The 15552-nt window shown below is 34.9% G+C and overlaps 2 protein-coding genes across 5 annotated transcripts; both read right to left on the reverse strand.

Annotated features, from left to right (window-relative positions):
- Positions 1-46: 46 nt before the first annotated feature.
- Positions 47-11763, reverse strand: LOC128156578 (uncharacterized). Of its 4 annotated transcripts, none has more exons than XM_052818754.1 (9): positions 11163-11760; positions 5481-5540; positions 3587-3683; positions 3193-3324; positions 2359-2558; positions 1880-2084; positions 1643-1754; positions 1323-1352; positions 47-490 (listed from the first exon to the last, which is right to left on the reverse strand). In XM_052818754.1, exons 1-9 carry the CDS (start codon positions 11394-11396, stop codon positions 238-240), a joined length of 1323 nt encoding a protein of 440 aa, XP_052674714.1. In that variant the 5' UTR covers positions 11397-11760; the 3' UTR covers positions 47-237. The 4 variants fall into 4 exon arrangements, with proteins under 4 accessions (XP_052674714.1, XP_052674716.1, XP_052674717.1 ...); XM_052818756.1 differs by lacking the exon at positions 11163-11760 and adding an exon at positions 8791-8945; XM_052818757.1 differs by lacking the exon at positions 11163-11760 and adding an exon at positions 6854-6939.
- A 755-nt stretch (positions 11764-12518) lies between these two features.
- Positions 12519-15009, reverse strand: LOC128155446 (box C/D snoRNA protein 1-like). The gene is made up of 7 exons (XM_052817148.1): positions 14880-15009; positions 14477-14652; positions 14295-14386; positions 14052-14149; positions 13839-13907; positions 13595-13756; positions 12519-13143 (listed from the first exon to the last, which is right to left on the reverse strand). The coding sequence occupies exons 1-7, from the start codon at positions 14894-14896 to the stop codon at positions 13014-13016; spliced, it is 744 nt and encodes a 247-aa protein (XP_052673108.1). The 5' UTR covers positions 14897-15009; the 3' UTR covers positions 12519-13013.
- Positions 15010-15552: the final 543 nt, after the last annotated feature.

Genomic DNA, 15552 nt, shown 5'->3' on the forward strand with positions numbered 1-15552 from the left:
TGTAACGTATTTACATGTTTAAATGAAAAGAAACCAACACGAAAGATGTAGAAATTATACCATTTAATATCACAACAGTAAGAAAATATACACAACAGGTAAAAGATTACAAGAAAAACCCTTTTGTTTTAGTATTGAAAAGTTTAGCAGTAAAAATATCACAGTCTGTTGAATAAAACTTCATAGAGGAAATAGAACAGTTTAAAATAAACTGCTATATAAACGGGATTCAAAGTCTTATCCCCAGTCGGGATGGATGACAAAATGGCGTGGTATGACGGCGTGCGGGCGGATGTAGTGGGAGCTCCAGTTCTCCACCACGTCATCATTCCTGTACTCCGGCAGGTGGTGCCACGTGGTGTGCATCCAGCGCTCTTTGCGCGTGCCTGGAGACAGCAGACGTAGGTGGTTGAAGCGCGAATTCTTCTGCGCCGTTTTGCCCCTGACGGTCAATTTACTGGTATCGGCGTATGGTCCGTTTCCTTTTCCACTGCAAAAAGGCAAAAAATATGCATTACACCTCAAGTTAAATAATGTCTTTGTTAAAAATTCGTAGTGCTTCCATATACCCAATTTCCATTGTGCACAGACAAGAAAGGTGCGTCAAAATGGTGTAAATATACTTTTTATGATACGCTCAAGAAGCATATCTCTTGTTAATACAAGTTTTAAAGTTCTCGTGACCAGTTAAAGGATGTTGTTAAAATAGATAATGCTGTAATTTTGCTAAGATCTCACTATAATAAAATGCAAATCGTATTCAACAAGACGCAGCAATTACATGTAGCAGTCTAAATTAAGTGTATTTGCTCAGATGATTGTTAAACTCTGTAATAAAACTTCATTTATTATTTTTTTTTGTTTTCTATTTATGTAACTTTATTTGGGTAAATATATGCTTGATTATCTTACAGACGATGTGAACAACTCTGTCATACGACGTCACAGAGTTACGCTGATGAGAGGGTCTTATTTTCATACGTTTCAAAACATCCATATTTATAGTGTTAGTAAGTGGATGGAAAAATAGAAGATATGATTGTTTGTGCTTCAAGAAAAGACGTTAATTGTTTGGTGTATGTGTGCTTCAAGAAATCTACAAGAGACGTGTAAAGTTTGGTGTACGCAAGAGACCCATGACAAGTCTCGCGTACGCTCACTGAGTAAAAGCGTATGCGAGACTAGCCTCTGCGGTTCCAACGATGGCAAAATATATGGTAGAAGGAGAAATAAAGAAGGCGAATTAAAAATACAGTAACATTAGAAGATGAATGTATAGGAGAGAACCATACAAGTTCTACGAGGTTATCAAATTTCAGTACCGTAAATTTTTAGGAAATCTCCCGTTCTCGCTGAAAAACGGAATGTATACTATTAGCTTAATAACAACTTTGAACAAACATTTTGTAGGTTCAATTTCATTTGTGTTTTACTAAATCCAATAACAACTTTAACCCTGGCCAATCACAATGTCACGAATTCATTGACAATCGGTAAGTGTGAATAAGTAAGATAAACTATACATGATATATCGGCCGGTATACATCTAAATGAACACAGCTTTTTCTTTTTTTTAGGTTAAAATTATTTAAAGAATTCGGTACATTACGAAAAATAACTGGTTAACTTTTGAAATCATTACCATTCCAAGGCGTTGATGACCTGCTCCAATCTCTTCTTCTGCTCCGAAATGTTTTTACCCATTAACTTTTCACCAGCGAGAGAATTAAAGAACCGAAGAGCCACTTGGCGCTCTGGAATACAGTTGAAAATTCACAATTTATTATATGTACATTAAATATTTTACAAATACTCAGACATTAAAGTCAATATATATCTACACATATCCATTATAGTATATGTATTTTCACATGTCTACCTGTATCATTTGCACCCAGGAGCCATTTGTCCACCACATCTTTGGCGTCAGGCTGTAAACTTTTATTTAGGGTTCCCTCTATCTTTTGCCTCTTTTCAGCCATGCGCAGCACTTTTTCTATGACCTTTCTGTCGGCGTTGGGAGCCAGTTTCATCCATTGCTCAGCTTTATCTAAAACTTGGGGTTGAAGAGAATGCCTAAATTCCTGAAATATTATTGTTATTAAAGGATGAAAAAAAATTGTACTAATTTACGAAGGTATATTTTTTGGGTTGTAAAACCAATCTGTTAATGCCGTACTTTGTCTAAAGTTTAAAATTTCGCGAAATTAATTTCACCGCGAACCATTATACCATTAAGTCGCGAAATAAAATCGTCGCAAATATAAATGTTGATTTACAGTAACAAACTGAGTATTGCATACAGTAACATTATTTATTTATTTATTATAAGTATACTGTAAAATTTTATCAGTTTACCTGTCTCAAGGCTATATCCTCCTGCGCGGTGGCGCCCCCTAGATTGGTCAGACTACGGTTCACGTTGGGTACCCTGTGGTGCATGTCGGTCTTGCTCCTGAGTAGAGCGGGACTAGACCGGGTCAGGTCACCCAGCTTAGTGGGGGATCTCATCCCGGGGTCTTTACGGGGGCTGCAGGATCGTAGCCGAAGTTCTGGTACTAAACGAAAATACAGTGAAACTATATAGATAGCACCAATATCCTTAAAACGAATTCAGGATGCTTTGCAAATTAAGTGCAATTTGTAGGTACCCATAAAGTAAATATTCAATATCAAATCACAGTGTGGCCTTATTCATTCAGACTTACCAATGATAATGAAGTATATTTACGAATGAAAGGAACATTACAGTAGTTTACATCATCGCTGTACATATTATAAGGTTTTGAAATGTAACTATATAATTTAAACATTTTTTGCGAATGCAATATAGTCATAAGTTTAACTACATGTATATAGTGTTAATCCAGTCTGTTATTCTTTTCATTTGTAGATACATGAATAATATTCATCAAACATCACCGCCTATTCTATAAAATGCTATAAAATATTTGTTAAAAGCAATCTACAATCAATCATATTGATTTCAAACTTAGAGTACAGTGAAACACGATTAAAGCGAACATTCCTATAACCAATTCACGAATATAACAAAGTCGCGTGCATTTAACATGATATAAACCTTTTAATTGCACTGCATCAGTATAAATTAAAAGAAATAGTAAACTCAGTCTGACTTTCAGTTGGCACACATACAGCTTTCTGATTTCTTTTACTTCTAATTTGACTCACGTGAATTTTCTCTATTAACTCTCTGTGGTCCCTGTAAACTGGTCAGTGATCGCTTAATTGGGGATGGAGCTTTAGGGGTGGGGGAAATATTCAAGGCCTGCATCTCTTCCTCGACTGTCTCTAGTCCACATCCTGTTAATTGATTAGAATTACCCCTCCAGTTAGAAAGGGTTGTAAGCATGCTTCATTTTGTTAATAAGTTATTGTATATACTTATATATATATGAGTTCTCCAATTAGAGACAGAACTGTATTACTAAGCATGCTGGATTTCGTTAATAAGTTAATGTATATACTTATATAAATAAGACTTTCACGTCTTTGATGTGACTTCTTTTTGTTAATTAGATATATCAGGTAGACCTTCCCATTTTTCGATGTGATTTGGTTATACCTGTCTGTTCAGACTTGAGGTGAAGGGGCGGATCATAGTGCTCGATTTTGTCGTCCGTGGATGAAAAGCGAGACGGCATCTGCCAGTTGTTGAACGTCTGGAAAGTGGAAAAACATGGGGTTAATCTCAACACTATCGTTGCATTGTCTATTGTGATACTAAATCTTTAGTTAAAAAACCTGATTTTCGACAAAGAATCATTTCGATATATATTATTTCTTTGCATTGTAACTGAGTGAATGCAGGTATATATGTATATATACGAAATTATTTGCGCCAAAAAGTTTACGATTCAGGCGTGTCATTGGTAATATTCGTACCCAGCTGGAGGTTATCAAACTGAAAGGCCGAAAGCCTGTGGAACGAGCGAAGCAATAACGTATTTTGTTATGTTTATACAGAGAAGGGAGAACCATTCTTATATAAGATTTACATTTAAAATGAGCTGACAAGTCGCATAAGATATTTCATATATATACCCCATGTTGTGTGCCGTTTTGCTGAAGTATAGTTGGAAACAGATACGGACTTTTACCTATAAGAGCGATCATGATAGGTTAATAACTCTATGTCTATTAGTAAGTATATATATGCGTGTAATACCGGAATGGTATCGACGTAAGGCATTAAAAGAAAACTTTGGCACGATGAAGGAAAAAAAACCCTTAAAACAAACTCTCATTCTCATAATCAAATGCTACATTGTTATCAATGATCGATTACTGCCCGTTATCATTGGGCTCTATTTCGAATATTCCGGGGTATGAATAAAATGTACATAGTTCCATGAATGCAATTTATTATTTCTTTTCTGAAGCGAGAAGCTGAAATGAGTCAAACGATATTTGGTCAATAAACTGCAATTACTACAAACCCTAACTGCAGTGTTTGGCAAACAAGAGAAATGAAGCCATAATAATGGAACATTGTTTGTTGAATTAGACAGGAATTTAATGGTAGAGAAGGAGTAGAAATTGATCATTAAAAAACTACCCCTGATTGTAAATATGTCAATCCAGGCCTCTTTTGGTCTCCTACCAAACCGTTTCATTTGAAAGAAGGAGTTTAAAGTTCTGCATAGCGCAGTGTTAAAGACACAGCTATAGTTATTTTCATAGTTTGGGTTTTAAGGTGAGATCGTGTAAAGGTTTTTCTAAAATGTCCACACAATGACAGCGTTAATTTATGGCTTTAGACGTTTTCATTTCAATGTGTGCCCACTGAGAGCTTTATGATGTTATGCAATAACGTCAAAAATCATTTCATTTTGTAAATGAAATGCTAATATAAAGTAAATTCACAATGAGCATGCTGTTAAGAATCTTACGATACAATGTTAGCATTTCAAATTGATCATAATTTTCTGTAAACGTTATCTTATACGCCCTAGGGTGTATATATTTCGCAAATGCTAGAACAAACCATAGTTTCCACAGAAACCCCTCTATATATCGCTATGTTACCAACAGATTCAGTCTGGGTTTGAATTACAGATAATTACAAATACACGTGTACCTTAAAGGAAAACATTTCTGATGATAATAATTTAAGCAGTATTCTGTAGAAAAATCAAATTATTTCAGCGGTTGCCTATCTTATATTTTTACAAATAATAGACATCACACAAATTGTACACAATTATTTTCTCTGATGCATATATGGAACTAACTCTTTACACGAAATATTAGTTTTTCTGGTTTGTGATGATTCGAGATCTATTTTTTTTTTTTTTTTAAACATTCTTTGTTGGAATGACATTCCATATGTAGAAAATGCAAATTACACAAATGCTGAAGTGTAATAATATAATTAATATAAATTAAAGAATTTGTCAACAAGTGCGATATAATGACGTCACAAACTTTTCAGAGTTGGGGGAGGGGTGAAATCTTACCTGGCGGTTGTTTGGGGCCAACATGATGTCCGCCACTGTCTCCCTCTTCTTCTGGAATGGCTACAATAAAAACACAGACAGATAGATAACTAGAACCAACGTAACACAAATTCCATCCACTCCATTCCATATAACATTGCACTCACATAGAGAGAGGAAACGGGGGCTGGTAGCTTTAAATGACAACACTGCGGGGCTGGTTACCGAGAGTGGTGACAGTAAACATTAAGCCATTTAAATTAAAAATTCTGATCCCACATATCAATATTTGTTAATTGCTTCTACCATTCAAGCATAACCTAAATATTGAAGATTATCGGCGTTGATTAGGAGGGGTTTTTTTCTCTTTAGAAGAACGAGGTACAATAAGGTGCAGGGGATTTCACTGTAATCTTTAGCATTTCAAATGAAGATTTAGGGAAGAGTTGGTCGTTAATGAGAGTATGACTACTGGTATTCGGTAAATTGTATAACAGCTTGCGAATCTCAAGTTGCATATTAAACGCTTTGCAACAATCGGACCAAAGTGATATGCATGTCCTCATGCATGTCCTCAGGGCCAATATAACAGTTCAGTTGCGTCTTAATGCAATTTATTGGTAAAAAAAAATGACCCCGTAAAAAATGACCCCGTTTGACCTTTTTAGTATTCTTGAGTTGTAAAGACCCTTTTCACCAAATATTGTCAAGGCTGAGGCGTCCGGACAGACAGATGGAAGGACGGACGAAAACCCACATACTTTAAGGTGGTATGGGACACCTCCATGTTCTGACGTATTATTTTATAATCAAAATACACAATAAAATCATGTATAATTTTGTAGATAGTTTCTTTTCCAAAATTGTCTTCTAACAGAGTAGCGCATTGGGTTAGAGGGTTGCCTACGGATTTGCAAGTCGTGAGTTCGAATTCCGCTGGGGATTTTAAAATTGTTACCTTTCCCCAAAAAAATTAAACGTAATTTTTGGTTTATTATTGTAAAATTTGAAAATTCTAAAATGGTGAAAGTATTTTAATTTTGATAATCATAATGTATACTTTAATCCAAATTAATATCGATAGATGTCCCACACACTTTAAAGACTGGCATCAGAGACAATATTTTAAAAATCTCTTTGGATATGACCAATGAGATTGTAGAATTCGGATATAAAAAAAACCCCAACACACAACAATGGTAGCATGCAGTTTCAAAGACAAACGAAGGAATTATTCAATGTCTTATAGAAACTGAAATAATAGGCACAATTATCAATAATTAAGATCAATGTTTTTCGGATAATGTTTCGTACCTAAAAGCATTGTTCTTAGGTCATATTTTGAAAATGCAACAATGAAAAACTCTCTTCTTTTTCTGATCAAAATGACTTACCCATACTCGCACCATATCTAAATTTGCATTAAGCAAAACAATTCAACGTTGCACATTACTGTAATTAATGACTTAATGAGAAGATAAGCTTCGGATCGAATTCAACTTCTGTTTGTTCTTGAACAATGCCGTTGAACTATTTGAATGGGGCTACATGTCATTATGCGTACGCCTGGGAATTTAAAGGACGATGTCTTGATGTCTAACGATTTCTTGCCTCGATAAAATATACATATATTGAAGGATCATTCTAAAGTGTATATTTATTGAATATGAAATTCATGTACCTGTTAATTGATTTCCTAATCAAAAATTAATCGAACTTGTCACTATATTGAAGTGTTGGCAAAATTCATCTTGAAGTGTTGGCAAAACTCATCTTCAAAAGATATTTTGCCAAATTGACTACTCTCCTGGGGGTTTTCTTTGAAAGAAAGACAACTCCTACTAAATTCCGAAAATATGGGCAAATCTTTGAAATAAGGCATGGAAATACCGCATGAAAGGATCCGATGCATAAGAAAAATAAAAATTAAAAATCCACCCTATATACCCGAAAACTTCTTTCGATCTATTTGATGGATATTAATCAATATATCAATTTTGCACTTCAAATACTTTAAAAATCATTTTGAATCAGATCGATTGCATGGTACATGCATACCAAAATCTACATGCAGTATACTTCATTTTTCGGGACTTTTATGACAGTATGGGCTTCATCAATGATTTGCAGCAGTAAAACTTGAAGATTACCAACCCTACTCTACAATCACAGGCACTTGTTTCTGTAATAACAGTTTACCCTATAGTATGATATACAGGTGCATGTGTCCATGGGCTTTTTTTGCAGGGGCGGGGAGGGGGGCGGAATCTGAGGGATAATTGTGTTTTCCGTGGGGGGGGGGGGGGTGATTGTGTATTCCGGGGGGGGGGGGGGGGTTATAATTTTGTGTTTCGGGGGGAGGGGCTCAGAGATAACTGTGTTTTCCGGGGGAGGCTTTTTTCGATAATTTTACAATATGTGAATTTAAGGAATTTTGATATTTTAAGGGGGACCCCGCCCTTCTAGATCCGCGCATGCTGCGCCTACAACCATCAATTTAAAATATCACATTCATATATATTTATATTTACATCAAAAAATATTACAACTTCTTTTCATTGATATGTAGACTACTAGATGACCAAAATGATAAAGTGGTTAGATCGATTAAGACATGATTTGGGTTCCAGCACGAAATTCTAATCATATACCAGAACTTTAATTATTTTGTTTTCCTTCATATTTATAACACTTACTTCCAAAGACTGCAGTCCAGGCCTGGGGGCCATAAAACTTTTTGATCTCAGTCTCACTTTTACAAAAGGAATGTATAGTGGAAAAGTGAGACTGAGATAGAAAGTGAGCTCGTCTAAGTTTTATGGCCCGGGGGCCAGAAGTTATCGATCAAATTGTATATGTTTTACTAAAAGCACTAAATATATCTGCAAACACTCTTTAATTCTACGGATAACTTTCATAGATCTTACAGCATTGGGGAAGGGGGCGGCAAAAAAAGGGCTCAAAACCCTTCAACCAGCTTTGGTATGTTATTTTTTCCGTTTTGTTTGTCAGGGATTTATGTGTATAACTACATACGCAGTACTTGACGAACAAAGTCATCGTGACTTCTAAAAACCAATGGGACTTCATCGTGCTTTCAGACCGAGGCAGCTAGAACACTGGAGATGTAATATGAATTCAATTGTCGTTTTAAAATCCCGTCTCCTTTACCATCTTAATGTTCATGTGTTCTTCCATCTTCATATAAAAGATATGATATCAATAGTTTGTATTTTTTACACGGTTAAAGCTATGAAAATCTAGTAAAAATCCATATACCGGAACTCAAGACCTAGTATAAGACTGTTAACTTTTTCTAGTATGTACATACCACAGAGACCACTATTTCCGGAAGTTTTTCGGACTCCGGCATCCTTTATATTTTCCAGAGTCTGACACTGAACCACTTAGATCCGCTCCCTGCCTTATCCTCACAGTACATTAGGTCCGAATAAAGTCAGCGCATTAGTGATTAATGTTATATGCACTGGTCTATGTTTTAGGCTTAAAAGATTGGTGAATTAAGTCTGATAAGAACTGTTTGAATAGTAAACCTACAGAAGTAATCTATCTGGATTAAAATTATTATTTAACGGCAGAAAGGGAACTCACCTATAAGGCAAATACATAAAACCCATTTGATTCGATTTGTTTGATTTAAGACGGTCATTTTTATTGTATTTTATTGGATTAGTCGGATTTGATCGCTCACGACAAAGGCTTTTCCATTGTACTTATTAATTATGTCAAAATATTGAATATTATTTATAACAAAATATTAAACATTGGTTTCTTCACAAGGAGAGAGAGAGAGAGAGAGAGAGAGAGAGAGAGAGAGAGAGAGAGAGAGAGAGAGAGAGAGAGAGAGAGAGAGTCTAAATGTAAGACTAAAATAAATGAATATTTACTAGATAAGATTATTACTATACTTTGTAATTATGGAACTGATATCTCAAAATCAATCAGGGTGAAGTATTTAAGCCATATACTCAATGACCCAGTCATTCATTACTTTGAAGTTTCCATAGTCTACATTACGGGGCGGATAAAGGCCAGGTGAACCATTGCTGTCTTATTGTTGTCCCATAGAGAATTTTCCATACAAATTCTGAATCAAAAGATTTATTGACTTTGGCCGGTAGTGAATATAAAGGTTCCCTTTTCTTTTTGTTTTTTTTTTGAAAGTCAGTGAAATAAATGCAGTTGTTCCTTTTTTCTTCATCTATGTGAAAGGTAAATTCAAATGCCTTGACTTTTAACGCGCAGCAAACATTATTTTAAAATTTACATATAAAAAAGTAAATTAAAATGGAGCCTCCCCCCCCCCCCCTTTTTTTTGAGGAGCACGTAAAAAATTTGAATGGAAAAGAAAATAATAACACCCAGTAAAATTGATGGTATATATGTACGCTATGCTCTGACCACCCCCCCCCCCCCCCCAATGGATTATGATTTTGATGAATTTGAGTTGAGTAACTGCCTTTTTCTGTTTTTCACATAACAAAGGGGGAGAAGGAGAACTCCATTATAATTCGAACTCTTTATCTGTAAATTTTAGAAAAATGTTCCCTGCGAGAAAAAGTGGAAGGGGGGGGGTATGATGCTACGTTCCTGCTGTACAACAGATGGAAATAGTTCACATCACGATGTAGATTTACAGACAGTGAAGAGACTAACACGTTTTAAATACCCTCTTTGAACGTGTAAAATACAATTGATATATACATTGTACTATGCATGAGTATCATCATTGTAAAGGTGGAGGATATGTGGGTCCATTGTTACAAGTTGTTAAGATTTCCTCCGACTAAACACACGATTAAATGGAGGTTTAATAACGTATTTGTCAGGGGCACCGAGGTCCTACAAACTAGATAATGCAACTTAACTTTTTCAACGTGTTTACAAATTCTGCAAACTGAATTCCAAAATACGGACAAAAAATTCAAAATGCATATCTATTATAAACGATAATTACACAGGAACTTCAAGAAATCGATAAGAATGAATATGATTATGGCGCTTTTTGAGGACGTTTTCTCAAGTATGGTATATCCTAAGGCAAAAATCTTATTATACCTAGTGTATTCCACGACCCACAAAGCATGCGTATTAGCGGAGTGTAATAGAACTATAGGATCATTAAAGTTGCTGTACATAGAATTTGTAGAGACTATGTCTCTAAGCTTGGTCTCAAGATCTCGGGGGCTTAACAACCCATTTTGTACAAGTTTGGACCAGGCAAAATGATTTTAGAATTAAGTGTTTTGTATTGAATACTTTCGCGAAAATTCCATAGCCATTTGTTTAGGTACACAGGCTTGACTTTGATTGATGATGAAATTACTTTATTACAGATAAATGTATTGCGTCGAGAATTAGAGAGTAAATAGTTAGGTTACGCAGAAAAAAATTGATATCGCCGCGAGAAGAGAAAGTAGAGAAAATTGTGTTTTGTAAATTTTAGATTTAATGAATTATGAAATGGCTTAACTGATACACATAAAATTTTATTCAAAAGTAGCATGCTGTCATATAAATGAGAATTTTGTTCATTAACATTAATTATCATATCGTTAAATAACAAAACAAGCGACCGTAACATAGACGTTACACTACTGGCAAAGCTCGTGGATTTTGGTTGCTAGGGAAGTACTAGTCCACTTATGTAGCTTAACACAGGTTTAAAATAAAGATTCTTACCTCCACTTCATAGTTTGGCTCCTCCAATTGGAATTCCCTAGGCCCCAAGAAATCCTTGTGTGTGGTAGTGTTGTATTTGTCCCAGGAGCGCTTGGATCCGGCGGACGGAGGGAGCAGTCCCTCGCTGTTGTCATTCAGCATCCGGAGTTGTCGGGCCATCCAGTTTCCCGGGGGAATCGGATCAGGAATATCCATCGCCGTTTTGATCGGAGCATTGGCTACTTCAGCGGCCATGTCCGCTTTTCACAGACTGCCGAAATAAAAATTTCGCCTCAATTCCTCCGAATTTTTCACTCTCTCCAATTTGTGCCACCTTCTCACTGCACTTTTAATCCATTGTTGTGTCTTTTAGTACTCCCAATTGGTATTAATCGTTTGTTTCTGCATTTAGCGCATTAAGGAGCAAATCTCTATCGCTGGCAATCGTTAAGACGATTTAAAGAACTATGTGTATTTCCTCCACATAACACACCAGCATAGATATATTGCTAATCACTTTGATCTAATTTGCATATTTGATAAAAATTCTATAAGAGGTCGCCTAAAGGTTTGACCCGAATATGGAATACACAGATCCCTTATGTTCGCAAGTATCAACAATTCTAGAGACAGTTCCTAAAAGGAATTTTACTCGGTGCAAGAAGCGTTATCTACAAATGTACAATAATATAAAGTCAAACTTAAAACCATTGTTTCCCTTTAAATAAACCAAATATGTTTTTTTATTACAAATTGAAAACCCGACAAGGTATGAATTATTCGACACCAGAATACTATGCACCGATGGCTCCAACTTGTTAATGACCTCACTTTAAAAACCCATTGTCATAAAACAATGGACCGTTTTATCATATCTAACTTGATACATTTATATCATTTACCCGACTCCCCGTTGCTATGGTCGCGCTTCCATGGATACCGAGGGAACGACGCCCATTTCCCCGGCGAAGGTTGATCTATGTCAAACCCCTATCAGTTTATATCTACAATTTGACGCTCTTTAATTTCCTTTGTTCCTGTTCAATATGGACGTTGCGTTAATTGTGCACCCTTTACGAATATACATGTTGTTATCAGAGTACTTTATGCTAGTGCTGGGCTGTTCAAATAATTTGATATTTTGGGCCGATAAGTTCACTGTATTGCTGTCAAATGTCTGGGAATTAAGCCATTAAGAAGACGTCAATCACATGCAAGCAAACTACCCCCCATCATTGAACATACGTCTGTCCACATGGGAAAATACACTGCAAACGTGGGGAATATATTCCACAAACGCACACTTTATACTCATAAAGTGCATTGAATGATGAACCTATAGACATTCTATCTTAAACTTTGACAAAAAGTCAATGCTCATTTTTAGCTTGCAACATTTATTTTTTAACAAATCAATGATTATTATAAAAATTAAACATGTATTAATGAATTCATGTAATAAAACAGTATCATATAAACAGCATAAAAGGTTGAGGCTTATGTACATGGATAGATCAATTAATTATCTTGCAATCTTTTGTGAAACTAACTTTATGTTCCACTATATCTATCTATGTTCTCAAAGTAAAGATTAAAAACAGAGAGAAAAAATCGATATTCCACATTTGATTATCTCTGATTCAAAACAATACTTCTTTGTTTAGTGAAGAAAAGGTAAGAATAAATGCATTGATTTTTGTTTTCAATTCTAGTAACTATCTGAATGTATCTGTTTTAGATTCAAATCTTGTTTGCAAATTTTTAACTTTTAAAGCCCTATGTAATATCACATCTTAAAATGCACATCTGTCAATTGATGGTGCATGTATTACATGTGTACATGTATCAGTTCCTTTTCACTTTCACATCTAATCATTTTGGGGTCGACAGTGGGTATTGGTCATCTCTGTCCGGGAGAACAATATGGAGTGTTGGGTACTCAATAAAATTTTTCCCTTGAAGATTCTCACACAATGATTTTTTCTGATCTAACTGATGATATCTGGAATGAAGGAAAACACAACACTGGAATTGATGCAGAAACTTGTGATCTGTCCAAATTGAACTGGCAAATAAAAAACCTAAAGATGACATACTTTTCAGTGAGTGTCAATTTAAAATTCAAGATGCTGCTTTGATGTGATCTGTCTAGTTTTACCTTCATTCATCTATTATGATATTTTTCAAAGTTATGTGCACTTTACATATATTCTCGGTCTTTAAGAGACAATATGGGACAAGATAATGACAATTTGAGTAAAAGTGTTTGTCTTTAATGTTCCAAAATTCTTTTGGAGTTTTACAGTTCCCTTGGAACTGTAATAGCTTATTGATTCAACCAAATCAATCAAAATATTCAAACTGACAACTTCATGAACAGACTGTTTAACTAAAACAATAACTGATTTTCATAATGAATTATTCTTGTTAAAATAAAACTTGGTAACGCAGACCTCTTGATATTGGCAGGCAGTCCTTCTTCCTGCATTAAAACTTTACAGTCTTCCACTGGAGTCCTACTGTAAGACTTCAACATCTGTCTTTTTACAGGATCAGACTCTGTAGGGTGTAGGAATGTCTTCAGCATGTCACCAAGGCAGGTGTCTTCATGTACTCTAAAAAGTACCAGTACAAATGTTGTCAAATAAGCATTAGATATCAACACTTATGGTAGATTAAACAATTTTTTTCACATACCTCTTTTCTGTGTACTTTATATCTGAGTGAGGAAAGATCAGCTCCACATGCCACAGAAAATCTCCCGTCCTAAAGAAAATTATATGAATATCACATGAATATATTATAGTAAAATATGATAAAAAAAAGTTCTGTCATTAAACTTTGTTTAACTTTGCTCATACAATCCATTTTTTTAACTGAGAGACTGAAACTAATTCAAATATGTGTCACCTGTAATTGGTTAATCTTGTGGTATTGTTTTTCCTTTTTGACATTGGATATGGAAGAAACTTTACTTTTAATCCTTTCTTTTCTGCTATCTTTTTCATCTAAAATAAAGAAATGTCATTGCATATAGTACATCCAAATATACAAGTAGATTATTAAGTTTATACAAAATAAATGAGTGCTTATCTCAATATTCTTTTTTACCTCATAATTGAAATCATTCAACAGCACGAACAATTATCTTACATTGTTAACAACTTTATTTACACCAGACCGTCTCAGGGGATCCCTGCTGTGATTGTCAATAGAACGATCTACATCTTCCAGCATTCGATAATCTGCATTAAAAATAGCACTGTGGTGTTACACAAAGAAAATGATTATAATAAAAGTTGCTAAAATTCAAAAATCCTAGAGACACATCATACCACTCAAGAGGTGCATATCTGTCATGGCTTTCATCTTCACAAAAGCTGTCTTGTCTCGTATACCATTACAATTAGTTTCTACTTTATGTTGTTTAACACAGGCAAGGCAACAAGTTTTCTTGTCACATCGAGGACATTTGTATTTCCACTGAACCTTGCCACACAATTCACACTTGCTGCAAACAATGACAAAAACATAACTTGAAAGTGACCTATTATTGACGAAATAAGTATAGTATATCATAGATCTATTATCTTAACCCCATGTGCTTTTAATAAACCATTGTTGCCTGTCTACTATTAAACCATGTTGCATGTGATGCAATGAAATGATAAAATTCTATACCCACGAGTTTGATTAAATTCTGTATGTACGAGTTGCGTAAAAAAATGCCTATATTACCTGTCAGCTGTCGACATTTCAAAGAGGGAAAATGGTTAAAAATACACTTTAACTATAGAATTATATTGATTCAATAATTACATCTACATGAAAGCATGTTGTTTTCCTATTGGTAATTATCAGAATTTCGAACCCGATCCTAATTCAGAAAAAGGCCCCCCCCCCATTTTTTTGCGCAACAAAGATTTTTCTTAAATTTACAAACATATATTGAATTCACGCGGAGTTCCCCCCCCCCCCACTTTTATGGGACCATGTAAAAAACTGAATTGAAAATAAGGAAATCAGTGAAATTGAAGTCAATGGTTAACACCCCCCCTCCAAGGATTAGGATTGTAAGGGTTTTGGAAAGTAACCCCTTTTTTTCGCTAGTCAAATTTTTTTTGGATAAGTCTCCCCCCCCCTATCAAAAACGATGCTACGTGCCTGTATTGTCACCAATAAATGACATGTACTAAGTCTGGTGTACTGTCAAACTTCACGAATGGGTCATTAAGCACATTTTGGTGACCTGAAACTTACAAATTGATACCAATGTTCAAATAAATGTTTTTCTTATGGAAACATTGTGTTTATAAATATTCTTTGAAAATATTAATACTCTACTATTGTGTGAATTATGTAAATGAAATCGATTTAAATAATTAAATTAATGTTAAAGTTTAAAAGACCA

This window comes from Crassostrea angulata, chromosome 7 (genome assembly GCF_025612915.1).
Source record: "Crassostrea angulata isolate pt1a10 chromosome 7, ASM2561291v2, whole genome shotgun sequence".
Classification (NCBI taxonomy): Eukaryota; Metazoa; Mollusca; class Bivalvia; order Ostreida; family Ostreidae; genus Magallana; species Magallana angulata.

Bases quoted from the DNA above. Each gene is read 5' to 3' on its own strand.
- LOC128156578 (XM_052818754.1), bottom strand. From the start codon at position 11,396: ATGGCCGCTGAAGTAGCCAATGCTCCGATCAAAACGGCGATGGATATT. The intron at 3,684-5,480 runs GTAAGATTTCAC...TCCACTTTCCAG, and splicing joins TGGCCCCAAACAACCGCCAG to ACGTTCAACAACTGGCAGAT. The intron at 3,325-3,586 runs GTATAACCAAAT...ATCAATTAACAG, and splicing joins CCTCAAGTCTGAACAGACAG to GATGTGGACTAGAGACAGTC.
- LOC128155446 (XM_052817148.1), bottom strand. The intron at 14,387-14,476 runs GTATGATGTGTC...TTTTTAATGCAG, and splicing joins AGATATGCACCTCTTGAGTG to ATTATCGAATGCTGGAAGAT. The intron at 13,908-14,051 runs GTGACACATATT...AATTTTCTTTAG, and splicing joins ACAAGATTAACCAATTACAG to GACGGGAGATTTTCTGTGGC.